The following is a 16,308-nucleotide window of genomic DNA, read 5'->3' as shown; positions in this document are numbered from 1 at the left end:
TTCTCCTAACATCCTCATCACGTCACACTGCCACCCAGCTTAGTATCATCAGCAAACTTGCTGATGTTATTCTCAATGCCTTCATCTAAATCGTTGATGTAAATCGAAAACAGCTGTGGTCCCAATACCAAGCCCTGTGGCACCCCACTAGTCACCATCTGCCATTCTGAGAAACACCCATTCACCGTTACCCTTTGCTTTCTATCTGCCAACCAGTTTTCTATCCGTGTCAATGTCTTCCCCCCAATGCCATGAGCTCTGATTTTACCCACCAATCTCCTATGTGGGACCTTATCAAATGCCTTCTGAAAATCGAGGTACACTACATCCACTGGATCTCCCTTGTCTAACTTCCTGGTTACATCCTCAAAAAACTCCAATAGATTAGTCAAGCATGATTTGCCCTTGGTAAATCCATGCTGGCTCGGCCCAATCCTATCACTGCTATCTAGATATGTCACTATTTCATCTTTAATAATGGACTCTAGCATCTTCCCCACTACTGATGTTAGGCTGACAGGATGATAGTTCTCTGTTTTCTCCCTCCCTCCTTTCTTAAAAAGTGGGATAACGTTAGCCATTCTCCAATCCTCAGGAACTGATCCTGAATCTAAGGAACATTGGAAAATGATTACCAATGCATCCGCAATTTCCAGGGCCACCTCGTTTAGTATCCTAGGATGCAGACCATCTGGACCTGGGGATTTGTCAGCCTTCAGTCCCATCAGTCTACTCATCACCGTTTCCTTCCTAATGTCAATCTGTTTCATTTCCTCTGTTACTCTATGTCCTTGGCCCATCCATACATTTGGGAGATTGCTTGTCTTCCTTAGTGAAGACAGATCTAAAGTACTTATTAAATTCTTCTGCCATTTCTCTGTTTCCCATAACAATTTCACCCAGTTCATTCTTCAAGGGCCCAACATTGTTCTTTACTACCTTCTTTCTCTTCACATACCTAAAAAAGCTTTTGCTATCCTCCTTTATATTCCTGGCTAGCTTGTGTTCGTACCTCATTTTTTCTCCCCGTATTGCCTTTTTAGTTAAGTTCTGTTGTTCCTTAAAAATTTCCCAATCATCTGTCCTCACACTCACCTTAGCTCTGTCATACTTCCTTTTTTTTCTAATGCTATGCAATGTCTAACTTTCTTTGTCAACCACTGTGGCCCCTTTCCCCCCTTTGAATCCTTCCTTCTCTGGGGGATGAACTGATTTTGTACCTTGTGCATTATTCCCAAGAATACCTGCCATTGTTGTTCCACTGTCTTTTCTGTTAGGATATCCGTCCAGTTAACTTTGGCCAGCTCCTCCCTCATGGCTCCATAGTCTCCCCTGTTCAAACTGCAACACTGACACCTCCGATCTGCCCTTATCCTTCTCAAATTGCAGATAAAAACTTATCATATTATGGTCACTACCTCCTAATGGCTCCTTTACTTCAAGATCGCTTATCAAATCCTGTTCATTACACAAGACTAAATCCAGAATAGCCTTGTCCCTGGTCGGCTCTCGTACAAGCTGTTCCAAGAATGCATCTCGTAGGCACTCTACAAACTCCCTATCCTGGGGTCCAGCACCAACCTGATTCTCCCAATTCACCTGCATGTTGAAATCCCCCATAACTACTGCGACATTACCTTTGCCACATGCCAATGTTAACTCCCTATTCAACTTGTACCCAATATCCATGCTACTGTTTGGTGGCCAGTAGACAACACCCATTAGGGGTCTTTTTGCCCTTACTGTTCCTCAGTTCTATCCACAGACTCTACTTCTCCTGATCCTGTGTCCCCCCCTTGCAAAGGACTGAATCTCATTCCTCACCAACAGGGCCACCCCACCCCCTCTGCCCACATTTCTGTCCCTACGATAGCACGTATACCCTTGTACATTCATTTCCCAGGTCTGATCTCCCTGCAGCCATGTCTCCGTTATCGCAACAACATCATAGTTACCCATTCGCACCTGAGCTTCAAGCTCATCCGCCTTATTTCTGACACTTCATGCATTCAGATATAGAATTTTTAGCCCATTTCTCCTCTCTCTGTTTGAATCGCTGCCTATTGTGCTTAACCCAGCTCCCCGAACTCCCATCAGGCTATACGCCCCTTGAATTTTGTTGTCCTTCCTAAATTTACTTATTCTTTCTACACATTTAACTCCATGTTCCGTCAGACCATCCCTCTGTACATGTGTCCTCCTTATCACTTGTCCTGCCTCACCTTTCTCTACTACACACTTAATATTCCAGAACCGTGTAGTCCCCACCTGTCCTTTATTCTTCATCTCGCTATCCTCTCTCGCATTCTGGATCCCTGCCCCCTGCAAATTTAGTTTAAACCCCTCTGAGAAGCACTAGTGAACTTTCCTGCAAGAATGTTAGTACCGCTCCAGTTCAGGTGTAAACCGTCCCTTCGGAACAGATCCCACCTTCCCTGGAACAAAGCCCAATTATCTAAAAACCTGAAGCCCTCCCTCCTGCACCATCCTCTCAGCCACGTATTAATCTGTATAATCCTTCTGTTCCTTGCCTCACTCGCACGTGGCACGGGTAGCAATCCTGAGATTGTTACCCTGGAGGTCCTGCCCTTCAGCTTCGCACCTAACTCCCTGAACTCACTACACAGGACCCCCTCACTCATCCTACCCACGTCGTTGGTCCCTACATGGACCACAACATCTGGGTTCTTGCCCTCCCTCTCGAGAATAACCTGCACCCGATCTGAGATGTCCCGGATCCCGGCACCAGGGAGGCAACATACCATCCGAGACTCCCGATCTTCCCCACAAAATCTCCTATCTGCCCCCCCCCCCGACTATAGAATCCCCTATCACTACCGCTCTCTTCTTTTCCCTCCTCCCCTTCCTAGTTGAGGGTCCAACCTCAGTGCCAGAGACAGGACCACTGCAACTTGTTCCTGGTAGGTCATCCACACCAACAGTATCCAAAGCGGTATATTTATTGTTGATGGGAACGGCCACAGGGATGCTCTGCTCTCTCTGTCTGCTCCCCCTGCCTCTCTTGACTGTCACCCATTTGCCTACCTCCTGTCTTTTCGGTGTGACTGCCTCCCGATAACTCTTATCTATCTCTGCCTCTGCCTCCCGAATGATCCGTAGTTCATCCAGCTCCTGCTCCAATTCCCTAACTCGGTCTGATAGGAGCTGCAGCTGGATGCACCTATTGCAGGTGTGGGCATCAGGGACAACTGTGTTGACCCTGACCTCCCACATACTGCATACGGAGCACACCACTGCTCTAACTGTCTCCCCCATTACTTGATCCCAGATTAGTCAGAATAAATGAAAAAAGTACCTACCGACCTTACCTTTTATTTTACCTCAGCAAGCACGTACTCAGGCTCACTGATTTCCTCTCACCTAAGTCCCCTTGCGCCGAAGCCCGCTGAGCCAAAGCCCAGCACTCTGCTCCCATGCACTACGCTGCCCACTCCTAAAAGTGGTCCTCTTTTTAAACCCCGCGCTCGCTGCTGACGTCACCCACGCCTGCGCAGTTTTACCTTCCTCCTCAGGTACTGTCCAGGTAGGTCCTGATGGTAAGACCATCAGGATCACCTATGTGTGGAACCACAGAAGATGGTTGTGATTTTTGATGTTTGTTTCTTCTGTGTTTAGCAAGGGCAACATCTTGGGTCCCAAAGAAATTAGTGTATTAAGTAGTGAGGTCTTGGCATCATACAAGGAAAGAGGTGTTTGAAGCCCTGACGAGAATTAAGGTGGGCAAATCCCCAGGGCCTGACCAAGTACACCCTTGACCATATGGGAGGCCTGAGAAGAAATCACAGAGGCCCTTTAGAGTTATTTGCTTGATTATCAGCCACCATCAAAGTTATTGAAGACTGGAGGGTGGCTAATGTTGTTCCGTTGTTCAAGAAGGGCAGCTAGGGCAGTATATGATTACAAGTATACTACAAGCAAGTATATTACCAGCTAATATCCAGGCAATTGAGAGCAGAGTTGATGAACTAACGGTGAAACTGACCTATGAAAGGGAACTGAGAGACAGTTGTGTGCTCTATTTTACTGAAACATGGCTTATACCCATTCCACCTGACTACACATACAAACTCAGGGCTTCGCAGTTCTCTGGTTAGATCATATGGCATCTTGGGCAAAGCCAGAGGCTTAGGAGCGTCTGCTTCCTAATCAACTCTTAATGGTGCTCAGACATGATGATCCTAGTGAGTTTCTAGTCACTTAACCTGGAATATTTAACAGTGAAATGCCATCCATGCTACCTGCCATGGGAGTTCAGTTACTTTCTTGATGGCAGCCAGGCAGAAGTAAAGGCTGAACTCACTAAATATAGCTATGTTCAACAGGCTTGAAATGGGATACCATGCTCTCTTCATCATAGCTGGTAAAATTCATCTTCATACAGGCCACCCTCTGGAGTATTTTACCTGAATACTGTCAGCATGTCTTCTGTCTCATTAGTGGCTCAAATAACCATGACCATCGCTACACAACTATCAAAGATACTTGACAGGCTCTATTGCTTCTCCCTGCATACATACAGGCAGCCTCATGTGTGGCACCTTGTCAAAAGCCTTCTGAAAATCCAAGTACACAACATCCACTGACTCTCATTTGTCTATCATGGTTATTATTTCTTCAAGGATTTGTGAGGCAAGATTTTCCCTTGAGGAAACCATGCAGGACCACCACCATCCTGGCAATGCTCTCTTCTTGCTGCTATCATCAGGAAGGAGGTACAGGAGCCTCAGAACCTATACCAACAGGTTGAGGAACAGTTATTACCCCTCATCCATCAGAGGGGATAACTTCATTTGCCCCAACACTGAAATGAAAGCGAACTGTGGACTCATTTTCAAGGACACTTCAGTTCATGTTCTCAATGTTTATTGCTGTTTTATTTGTTATTTTTATTTTCTTCTTTTGTATTTACAGTTCATTATATTTTGCACATTGGTTGTTTGTCTATCTTGTGTGCGGTCGTGCATGGATTCTATTGTGTTTCTTTGTATTTACTGTGAATGCCCACAAAAAAATAAATCTCAGGATTGTATATGGTGACATAAATGGACTTTGATAATAAATTTACTTTGACCAGCTCTTTACCTTGTTTTTCTAATGTACTGGGATGACAGTGGTCTTCTTAAAGCAGATGGGAACCTCAGATGGAAGCAGAGAGAGGCTAAAAATATCTGCAAATACCCTTGCCAGCTGATCTACACAGGATTTAAGGGCATGATTGGGGACATCATCTGGGCCAGATGTTTTCCACATGTTCACTGTCAGGATGACTGTTCTGATGTCGTGTAGTAGTGACTCTGGGTTCAAGTGCATTGAAGGCAATCAGCATGGGTGATGATATTCCAGTACCCTTTTATTTAAAATTGCCATAGTAAAGGGAAGAGATGCACTGTTGTCAACAATGGTTCCTGACTTCATTTTGTAATCTGTTAGAGCATGCAGGAACTACCACTACTAACAGCTAGTCTTAGTCTTGATTTTGGACTGGTATTGTCTCTTCGTATCTCTGATATTTTTATGAAGGTCGTATCTTGATTTCTTGTATAGATCAGGGTTATCTGTTTTGAATGCTGCAGTTCTGGATTTAAGTATGGATTAGATGGCTCAGTTCATCCATGATTCCTCATTTGGGAACACCTGGATTGACCTCTTTACATATACAGATAAAGTTTCTGATCATACTAGACTGGCTGCTGAGTCTTCTAATATGCACCAGTGTACCAACTTAAAGCAGTCGCTCATCTATTCTATTCCCCTTGAAATAAATGGCAACATTGCATATGCCTTCTTTACCACTGACTCAACCTGTGAATTAACCTTCTGTAAGTCTTGTACAAGGACTCTCAAGTTCCTTTGTACCACTGATGTTTGAATTTTCTCCCCATTTAGATAGTAGTCTGCACTGTTGTTCCTTTTATCAAAATGCATTTTCACACATTTCCCAACACTGTATTCCATCTGCCACTTTTTTGTCCATTTTGCAGGAGTTTGTCCAACTCCTGCAATTGCATTGCTTCCTCAGCACTACTTACCCCTCCACCTATCATGATATCATCCGCAACCTTTGCCACAAAACCATCAATTCCACTACCTAAATCATTTACAAACAATGTGAAAAGTAGCAGTCCCTATACTGACTCCTGAGGAACACCACTAGTTCTGGCAACCAACCAGAAAAGGCCCCTTTATTCCCACTTGCTGCCTCCTGCTTGTCAGCTATTCCTCTATCCATGTCAATATATTTGCTGTAACACCATAGGATTTTATCTTGTTAAGCAGCCTCATGTGAGGCACTTTATCAAATGCCTTCTGAAAATCTAAGTAAATGGCTCCTTTGTCCATCCTGCTTGTTACTTCCTCGAAGAATTCTAACAAATTTGTAAGGCAGGATTTCCTTTTACAGAAACCATGCTGACTGACTTATTTTATCATCAGTCTCCAAGTACCCTGAAACCTCATCCTTAGTAGTGGACTTCAACACTTTCCCAACCACTGAGGTTAGGCTAACTGGACTATAATTTGCTCTCTTTTACCTTCTTAAAGATATTTGCAATTTTCCAGTCCTCCGGAATCATGCCAGAATCAAGTGATTCTTGAAAGATCATGACCAATGCATCCTTTATCTCTTCTGCAATCTCCTTCAGGACTCTGGGATGTAGTTCATCTGGTCCAGGTGACTTATCCACCTTTCAGTTTGCTTTGCACTTTTTCCTTTGTAATAGCGATGGCACTCACTCCTGCTTCCTGATACTCACAGACCTCTGGCATACAACTAGTGTCTTCCACAGTAAAGACTGAAACAAAGTATTTACTAAGTTCATCTGCATATCTTTGCCCTGTTACTACCTTCTCACCTCCCTTTTACTCTTTATAACTGAAAAAACGTACAGTATCCTGCTTTATATTATCGGTTAGCTTGCAATTTAATCTTTTCTCTTTTTATAACTTTTTTTAGTTGCCTTTTTTTGGATTTTAAAAGCTTCCCATCATCCAACTTCCCTCTCACTTTTGCTATCTTGTGTGCCCTTTCCTTGGCTTTTGTGCAGTCCTTAACTTCCCTTGTCAGCCACGGTTGTGTAGCCCTGCCATTTGAGAACTTGTTCTTCTATGGGACATATCTATCCTGTGCCTTGTGAACTACTCCTAGAAACTCGAGTCATCTCTGTTCTGCTGTCATCCCCATTGGTATCCCCTCTAATCCACCTGGTGAAGCTCCTCTCTTATGTCTCTGTAATTCCCTTTATCCCCTTTATCTTCCTCTCAAATTGCACCATAAATTCAATCATGTTATGATCACTGCTTCCTAAGGGTTCCTTTACGTTAAGCTGACTAATAAGAACTGGGTTATTACACAACACCCAATCTAAAATAGCCTTTCCCCTAGTGGGCTCGAGCACAAGTTGCTCTAAAAAGCCATCTGGTAGGCATTCAACAAATTCACTCTCTTCCAATCCGACACCTACTTATTTTCTCAATCCCCTTGCATATAAACATATAACAACTACAGCATGGAAACAGGGCGTCTCATCCCTTCTAGTCCGTGCTGAACGCTTACTCTCACCTAGTCCCACCAACCTGCACTCAGCCCACAACCCTCCATTCCTTTCCTGTCCATATACTTATCCAATTTTTTTAAAATGACAATATTGAACCTGCCTCTACCACTTCTACTGGAAGCTCGTTCTTTACTCTCTGAGTAAAGAAGCTCCCCCTCGTGTTACCCCTAAACTGTTGCCCCTTAACTCTCAACTCATGTCCTCTTGTTTGAATCTCCCCTACTCTCAATGGGAAAAGCCTATCCACGTCAACTCTATTTATCCCCCTCATAATTTTAAATTCCTCTATCAAGTCCCCCCTCAACCTTCTATGCTCCAAAGAATAAAGACCTAACTTGTTCAATCTTTCCCTGTAACTTAGGTGCTGAAACCCAGGTAACATTCTAGTGAATCTCCTCTGTACTCTCTCTATTTTGTTGACATCTTTCCTAAAATTCGGTGACCAGAACTGTACACAATACTCCAAATTCAGTCTTACCAATGCCTTGTACAATTTTAACGTTACATCCCAACTCCTATACTCAATGCTCTGATTTATAAAGGCCAGCATACCAAAAGCTTTCTTCACCACCCTATCCACATGAGATTCCACCTTCAGGGAACTATGCACCATTATTCCTAGATCACTCTGTTCTACTGCATTCTTCAATGCCCTACCATTTACCATGTATGTCCTATTTTGATTAGTCCTACCAAAATGTAGCACCTAATGTAATATTGTGACATTACCCTTATAACAGGCCCTTTCGAGCTCCCTCTGCAATCTCAACCCCACATCTTGGCTACTATTTGGAGGCCTGTATATGACTCCCATAATGGTTTTTTTTTACCCTTGCAGTTTCTTAACTCCACCCACAAAGGTTCGACATACTCTGACTCGATGTCACTTCTTTCTAAAGATGCAATTCCATCTCTTACCAACAGAGCCACACCACCACAATGGCAAAGCAGACAATGGGCTGAAAGGCCTAATTCTGCTCCTATGCCTTATGGTCTCACCCTGCCTCTTCACATCATTAACTCCAGGGATTTTGTAGAGTATTCCATAAGCTATTTAGCTGAGAAGTTGGATGCACTTTATACTGGTCCTCAGCTTTACACCAGCCACAAATGGTGCTTCCAGCAATTGCCCCATTCAGTAACAAGATAAAATATGCAGATGTGGGAAATCAAGGTAAGACACACAAAATACTGGAGGAACTCAGCAGGCCTGGCAGCATCTATGGAAAAGAGTAAACAGTCAACATTTTGGGCCAAAACCGTTCATCAGGAATTGCTTCATTCATGTAGTTTTCTTTATTTCTGTGTCTACTAATGTTTCATTTGGTCTTAGATAAAAATACGTAAACACAGGCATTTGTCATGGTTGAAAATTCTTTCTTGATCCCATCTTATTTGAATTAATGAAATTAATATAATGATGTGGGAGTGAGTAGTAGAATTTAACATGTCAAATCACAGGCACAGAATACTGAAATAACTAATTAGAAAATTACTCACTTTATCATTGCATTTTTCTTCTCCCTTTTGGGTTATTTATTGATGCAGTTGGATCAGGAATGGTATTAACTGTGCACAGCATTATCTTCATGAAGTTGTACTCTTATCACGAGGTGAATAGGTGGCTTCGTGAAGAATGGGGACCTCTAGGTCTAAGAACAGCCATGAAGCAACCAGGTATATCTATATTAAATAGTTGCAAATAGTTTCATATAATTGTTGTTTCATATTTGTTTGTTATATTGTGATATTAACTTTATGCATCTTTTACAGGCATTATGTCATGTGTATTTGGAAATGGTGAAACCAGTGGTAATCGGAACAATGTAGATGAAATAGTTAATTATCCAGACAACCTGACAGTAAGAGGTAGAAGTTTTTTTTTTCTTTTGTGAAGACTGCAATGTAATTTATTGTTATAGAAAAGAGGAGGAGTGGTTTAACTTATTTATCAATTCCCAGTTTTTAATTTATATTGATTTAGATTTTGTTTTCAGCAGTAAGTTGGAATTTTAGCTAAAAAGTTGCTTCCCAATGAAAAATGATGAGATCAAGAAAAAGGTGATAGAAATAACTTTTTATCTTGAAACTTAACCCTTACTTATTTTTCTTAAGCATTCTTCTGATATGTTTGGCATTCTGTGGAAGCTACACATAGAATGTACAAAGTAGTTTTGAATTAAGTGGAATTATTTCTACCTCTATTCTTGTGAAAATTAGGTATATCTAGAGGGAGAAAGTGGATATATTGCATTCCTCATGGAAGCCTTGGATATATCCTTCAGACTTTTCCTCAGTCTTCATGGAAATCTCCAGAGTCAGATAACTCTTTATTTTGGAAGTCTGGTCATAGCCTTGTGAACAATGTGGTACGTAGTCTGACTGAGTGTAGCTTGGGCCCCAGTGCTGGAGAGAATATCTTGGTTTATATTGTGATTTTGTAGGCTGCTGTGAAACCATGTCTATTGCCTCTGCTCAGTTAGGAGACAGGGCTGTGGATGTTGAATTGGTGTACCCTAGTTACTCCTGTTACCCAAATCTGTGTTCCACTTCAGAACCTCATGCTGTAGGATAACTTGCTCCTCTTCCTGGACCCTCAAATGCTATTTTCAATTGGCAATGTTTTGCCGGATATGACACATGGTTTTAGAGTTTCCTTATGTGTTTGACAGCAATAATCCCTTGTTAAGGCTGTCAAGCACATGAGGAAAACTCTAGTGCCATGTACTACTTAGGGCTTTTATTTACTACGTGTCAATGTTTATCGTTTGTGGAGCTAGACAATCTTTGTGAAGGGTTTTACAGGACCCGCTGCTGAGTTTGGAGCTAATTTCAACCAGTAATTTGTTCCTCAAAGAGCTGCACACTCTAAGTAGAATATATCTGAAGTAATATTGTTTCAAGTAAGTTATCAGCATAGTGCTACTAGAATAAAGACAAGAAAAGCTCATACCAAGAGAAAGGGGGTACATTGAAATATTTCTTAAAAGGAAATATTTTTCTGAAGTATGGCTGTAATTGCTGTAATTGTCATCATCTCATACAAAACTAATGCCAACTTAACCTTCCTGAGGAAGCCTTAAATTTTAAATCCATTCTCCTCATCATCGTTGTAGCAAATATGAGATCAAAACTCATCACATAAAAGGTAATTTTAGAATACTTGATGTTCTTCTAACAGGCCTGGCACTTAAACTTTTCGCTCTTTTAATTTGCATAAAATATTTATTGCTTTTTGTTATGTTAGTATTTGAGTTATTACTTTCATTAATACTGCAAACAAATTTTTTGGCTGCAAAGTTGGTATATTTATCACAGTGTAAATTGATTTTATTAAATGTACATTTCTCAATTTGTCATATAGTACTGTAGTACTCAAAAGAGATAATGAAGAAAAACTATATTCAGTTGTAATATAACTTCAATTGTTAACACTAGTTAATGAAATGTTATTTTTTGTGACTCTTTTTAGATCTCTACTATTTTTTATTTGCACCAACACTCTGTTACCAGATGAATTTCCCAAGATCTGCAAAAGTACGAATACGATTCCTTCTGAGGCGTCTATTTGAAATGGTGAGAATCTGAGTGTGCTGCTGTGCAACAACAAATATAGATACTTCATTTCAAGACTTCTTGCTAAGTGCGTAGTGAAGGACTAACATTCAGGTTTATGTATCTGATGTACTCTAATCAGCTGCTATTTAGTGCAACCTGATGAATCTGTGTTTAACTTTACCTTCCCAGCTATAAAGATAGACCTGACTTTGCAATTGAATTTTATTGCATGCCACACAAATGGAAGTATATTGAGAACAATACTTGAGATTTTGCCCAGTAATCAACATCTTTTATTCACCTGAACAGAAATAAGCTGGTTTTGTACATTTATGTGAGCTCATCTCATGTAAATATTATAGTGTTATTTGTGTGAAATATTGAGTATGTTACCAAGGTCATTCACTCAAATATTTAGCATAAGGAAGTGACAGATGAGCTGTTTGCTTGTCTTGTGTTATAACTTTGTTTTCATGTAATAAGTAAATTGAGATGCAATGGCAGTTTTAGTTGAGGAAAAAAGGAAGTGATGGGTCTGTCACTTGTGTAGATAACCTTGAGTATTGAGGGCTAACTAGCCCATCTGCAGTGTAACAATTCTACAATTCTAATTCTATGATCCTTGAAAAGCATTAAGAGAAAAAAAAGTAGTTGACAAAAAGGTAACCTGAATAAAATAATAATCACTTTGGCAATAAAATACCCATTTCCTGGAGGATTTGATGTAAATTCTGATAAAAGTGCAGTGATATCCAATTGTAAAAAAATACATAGTTATCAATAAACATGATACTGCAGGAACTCGGTGCATCAGGCAACATCTGCTGAAGAAAATGGGCTGTGCACGTTTTGGGTTGATACCCTTCATCTGGAAGAATGCAGCACCTCAGACAAAATCTGTGGAGGGAAATGAACAATTCAAATTCAGCCAATTCAGACTGAGACCCTTCATTAGGATCAGCATTTTGTTTGTTGCTATACATTCATATATTTGCAGTCCCTTGTGTCTCTATATTTATTAAAATTTACTTTTCTTGATAGATTCAGTTGATTTGGGGTGACTCAATTTAAAATGTACCTTAAATGATTCCAGCTTGTACCAGAACACAAGGAAATCATAGGAGCAGGCCACATGGTCTCTCAGGGCTGTCTAACCATTCAATATAATCATGGCTGATCTGCCTACATCTCAGTTCCTTTCCTGTTTTAATATCCTTGAATTCTGTGATCTTTCAAAAAAACTTAACTACTTCTTCTTTAATTACTTCAAATGGTTTAGCCTTCACAACTCTTTGGACTAGAGAGTTATTTAGTATTACTCAGCTCATCCAGCACTGAATCTTTCTTTGGCTGCCTCACGTGAAAATGACATACATATTCTGTTAGAAATGAGGCTCCTGTCTGCTCTTTTCTAGGCCTTTCAATTCTCCAACACTTTTCTCAGTCTTTCTTGTCAGAATGTTGCATCCATGATAAACAAACTTTCCACAAGAGTGGAGCGTACCTTCAGAACTAGTGAGACACTAGAGATTAAGGGAGCTAGGGCTTTACGCTTTGGAGAGAAGGAGGATGAGAGGAGACATGATAGAGGTATACAAGATATTAAGAGGAATAGATAGAGTGGACAGCCAGCGCCTCTTCCCCAGGGCACCATTGCTCAATACAAGAGGACATGGCTTTAAGGTAAGGGGTGGGAAGTTCAAGGGAGATATCAGAGGAAGGTTTTTTACTCAGAGAGTGAGTGGTGCATGGAGTGTACTGCCTGAGTCAGTGGTGGAGGCAGATACACTAGTGAAATTTAAGAGACTACTAGGCAGATATGGAGGAATTTAATGTGGGGGGGGTTATATGGTTTAAGGGTCAGCACAACATTGTGGGCTGAAGGGCCTGTACTGTGCTGTACATTTCTATGTTCTATGTTCTACACTGTTCAACCTATAGCTATGAAGCCTTAGACTTGGCACAAAACTCTTGGAATGTTGGGCCTTGCTTTTTGCTTCTGGTCATTGAACTATCACTTGATATGACTTGAGCAATCACCTCAAGGCACTGTTAACAGCCATGTCATCCTCCAAAACAATTGGAAAATTAAGCAAATCAACATCACAGTCCTTTCACTGTCAGACATTCCCAGCACTGAAGCTCCAGATATACTTACTGACTATATTGGACAGATCATGTTGTTCACATGCCCAACACCCTTTGAATTGTCACTGGACAGATCACTAGTGGGACGGGATCCAAGAATGTGCTCAAAACCTCATTGATTGGACGCTGACTTGGTGGAATCTTGAGTCATGGCCTTTCAAAGTTGAGAAGGAGCATCTGGGCTGATGTTGAGTACGCTGGGTTTATGTATGGGAATCACGGAGCAATCTTGAGTAAGCTGTGAGGGAGTGTGCTGCCTCACAAAGTACCCTCTTGCCCCATCTATGGAAGAGTCTGATGTACACCTCCATCTGCCTTGGAAGTAATGGAACTGTTTGTGATTCGAAACCCTTACTTGCATTGTACATTTGTTTAACATGTTTATACAAAGCTAAGCGCAAAATCTTCCAACATTCATTGCATATTTGCATCATGGAAATCACTGTCAGGATCAGTGAGTTTTGCACTGGAAAGGAAATGGTATTAGAAATGATCCTTTAAGTGCTCACTTTCACCTTTTTGGATTTGCTCTTCTGTTAAAGTTTTGATAAGTTAGTTAATTCTGTGTTTTATGGACAGCAAATCCACACTGTCAGGTTGCTCCCTCCTGCATCCCCCCCCCCCTTCGAATGCCCCTGTTTTCTGAGATTGTGTCCTTGGGTCCCAGACTCTTCCTCCACTGGAAACATCCTCTCCACATCCACTCTAACAAGACCTTTCACCATTTGATAGGTTTCAATTAGGTCACCCCTCATTCTTCTGAATCCCAGAGAATACAGGCCTAGAGCCATCATACACTCTTCATATGACAAGCTGTTCAATCCTGTTTAGGTATAGTTTTTCATAAATTCTCTTGTATTCCTTTATTTTCCTGTAAATACCTGTATGAAAATTAATTTCAAGGTAGTATATAGTGACACATACACACTTTTATAAATATACCTAGACTTTGACTTTCAATTAATTCCAGGGACCTGGATGTGATTAGTGGAATTTTCACAAACTTTCCTTGGCCCTATGGGTCTTCGCTGGTTCTCCTATTTCATCCCACATTCCAAAATAGGTTATTGGCTACTATGTAGCATTAGCAGATAGCGAAAAGAATCAAAGAGAGGTGATGGGTGTGTAAGAGGGAATGAGATGCTGGAGCAGAGTATTTTTTAGGAGTGGGTAAATGGAACTGATGGGATTTCCTCTGTTGGGTGCTGGCATGGATCTGATGAGCTGAATAGTCTGTGTTATAATAACTAAGGGCCTGTATTGAAACAGTTTGGCTAGAGGCACTGATAGTTTGGTAGCACAAATAATAAGTACTCTAACAGGAATGTTATCAATATTAATAACCTTAATAACCAGCCTTAATTTTATCTGTTGCTATATGGCATTTCCTAATTCCAAATGAGGGGAATCAAATTGGCAGGACTGTCTTCAAGAGAAATTGATTTAGATCAAACAGTTGACTCAACTAGCTGAGGATAATTACATTCATTTTAATATTTGCCTTTTGAGTTCAAATTCTCGATTCTCCACTACTGAGGATGAGCATTTTTATGCAGCATTTTCCTTGTTTAAATTCTTTTCAAATGGATGTACTGTCATTTCAAAACTGCTGGTGCCTCGTAATACTCTACTAACCCAGTTGACTATTGAGCATATGATACACAGAACATCAGATAGTTATATTATGAGTGAACTCACAGTAAGATCAGCCACTAACTAACGCTGAGCTTTTGATTTTCTCCTACTTCTTTCCTGCTTGAAAAAACTCCTTGAAATCTGTCCCTTCAAAATAATAATTGCCTGCCTTACTTTTCCTTCTGTGTTTGTTTTTTTAAATCCTCCTTCCAAGTGCCGGAGAAGGTTCAGGTACCTTGAAAATACTGTGAGTTATTCTAATTGGTGATGCTTTCCATTCTAATTGGCATAGCTTTACAAGTGTTACTTTATTGAACTCTAAATGATGTTTTATTCTTTTTAAGAAGTGGTAGTGTGTATTAATAGTAGTGTGCTTATGAGAAGCAGTAAGATTAGTGAGTTGAATGGGTACAATATTACTGGTATCTTCTTTCATCAGAAGATATTATAGTAATTTGATAAACTCTCTCCTGTATTACAGTTCTTTTTGATTCATCTTTTTGTTGGACTGATTCAGCAGGTAAGATTGAAGTTACAAATACTGTATATGCTATGAAGGCATCTGACAGATAGGTGTTCTAACAGATAGGTTCTTAAATTGATGTAATGGGGTAAAGGATCATTCTGCAACCTGGGAGCTAAACTGGCATTGTAGAAGCTGTCATATGAACTTCAGTTTCTGCATCGAAATACCAAGGTAAAAATCTGTTGAGTAGTTCATGATTATTATTCTATGTTTGATAATTAGTTATTTCATATGAAAACAGTGCTTTTCTTTCTGTAAAGGTACAGGTATGTACAATCATTAGACTAATATTTAAATCTTATGATAAATTTCAATATAAAACTAGTTAGTAAGGAAGATATTACAATTGACAGTAATATCAACCATTTTATAGCATATGCATGCACTTACTTGCTAACGTGAGGAGGGTAAATATACTGTTTTGCATTCACTTGCATATGAATTGAATTTGAAACTGTAGCCTGGAGGGAAAATTAAAGGTACTGAAGATTTAAGTGAAAAGAGTTAACACTATCATCTATCAGAAAACTTCAATGGTAAATATTACAAACCTGAAAACTTTAATATTGAGTACATAATAATCACGACTGGACTATGTTCATTTCTACAACTGACAAGATGTGTGTGCACAAATATGTCCCAAGTCCACTATCTGATGATACATTGTATTTGTGTGTAGAAATGTGAAATTAAGCTACTCAACTAGCAATGACCCCCATATAGTTTTTTTTCCCACTTCAAAATCTTTATTCTTAAGAAAAATTATGTATCTTCTCTTGGATTTATGATGATGAGATTATTCAAAATATGTACTGTACGTCAAGAAAATGATTCACAGGGTGTTTAAGCAAGTGCCTTTAATCACTT

At 40.3% G+C, this 16,308-nt stretch overlaps 1 protein-coding gene across 1 annotated transcript in view; it reads left to right on the top strand.

Moving 5' to 3' along the window:
• The first annotated feature begins 8,684 nt into the window (after nucleotides 1-8,684).
• Nucleotides 8,685-16,308, top strand: part of LOC140740962 (diacylglycerol O-acyltransferase 1-like) — a 59,502-nt gene continuing 51,878 nt past the window's right edge. Inside the window, exons 1-5 of the mRNA XM_073070603.1 lie at nucleotides 8,685-8,748; nucleotides 9,123-9,251; nucleotides 9,348-9,443; nucleotides 11,047-11,150; nucleotides 15,397-15,435. Coding sequence (XP_072926704.1) covers nucleotides 8,685-8,748; nucleotides 9,123-9,251; nucleotides 9,348-9,443; nucleotides 11,047-11,150; nucleotides 15,397-15,435 — 432 coding nt within the window. The remainder of the gene's footprint in view (nucleotides 8,749-9,122; nucleotides 9,252-9,347; nucleotides 9,444-11,046; nucleotides 11,151-15,396; nucleotides 15,436-16,308) is intronic.

The sequence above is a fragment of the Hemitrygon akajei genome, chromosome 17 (genome assembly GCF_048418815.1).
Source record: "Hemitrygon akajei chromosome 17, sHemAka1.3, whole genome shotgun sequence".
Taxonomy (NCBI): Eukaryota; Metazoa; Chordata; class Chondrichthyes; order Myliobatiformes; family Dasyatidae; genus Hemitrygon; species Hemitrygon akajei.
Note: the sequence above shows the minus strand (reverse complement) of the source record. Positions and strands in the feature narration are given on the sequence as shown.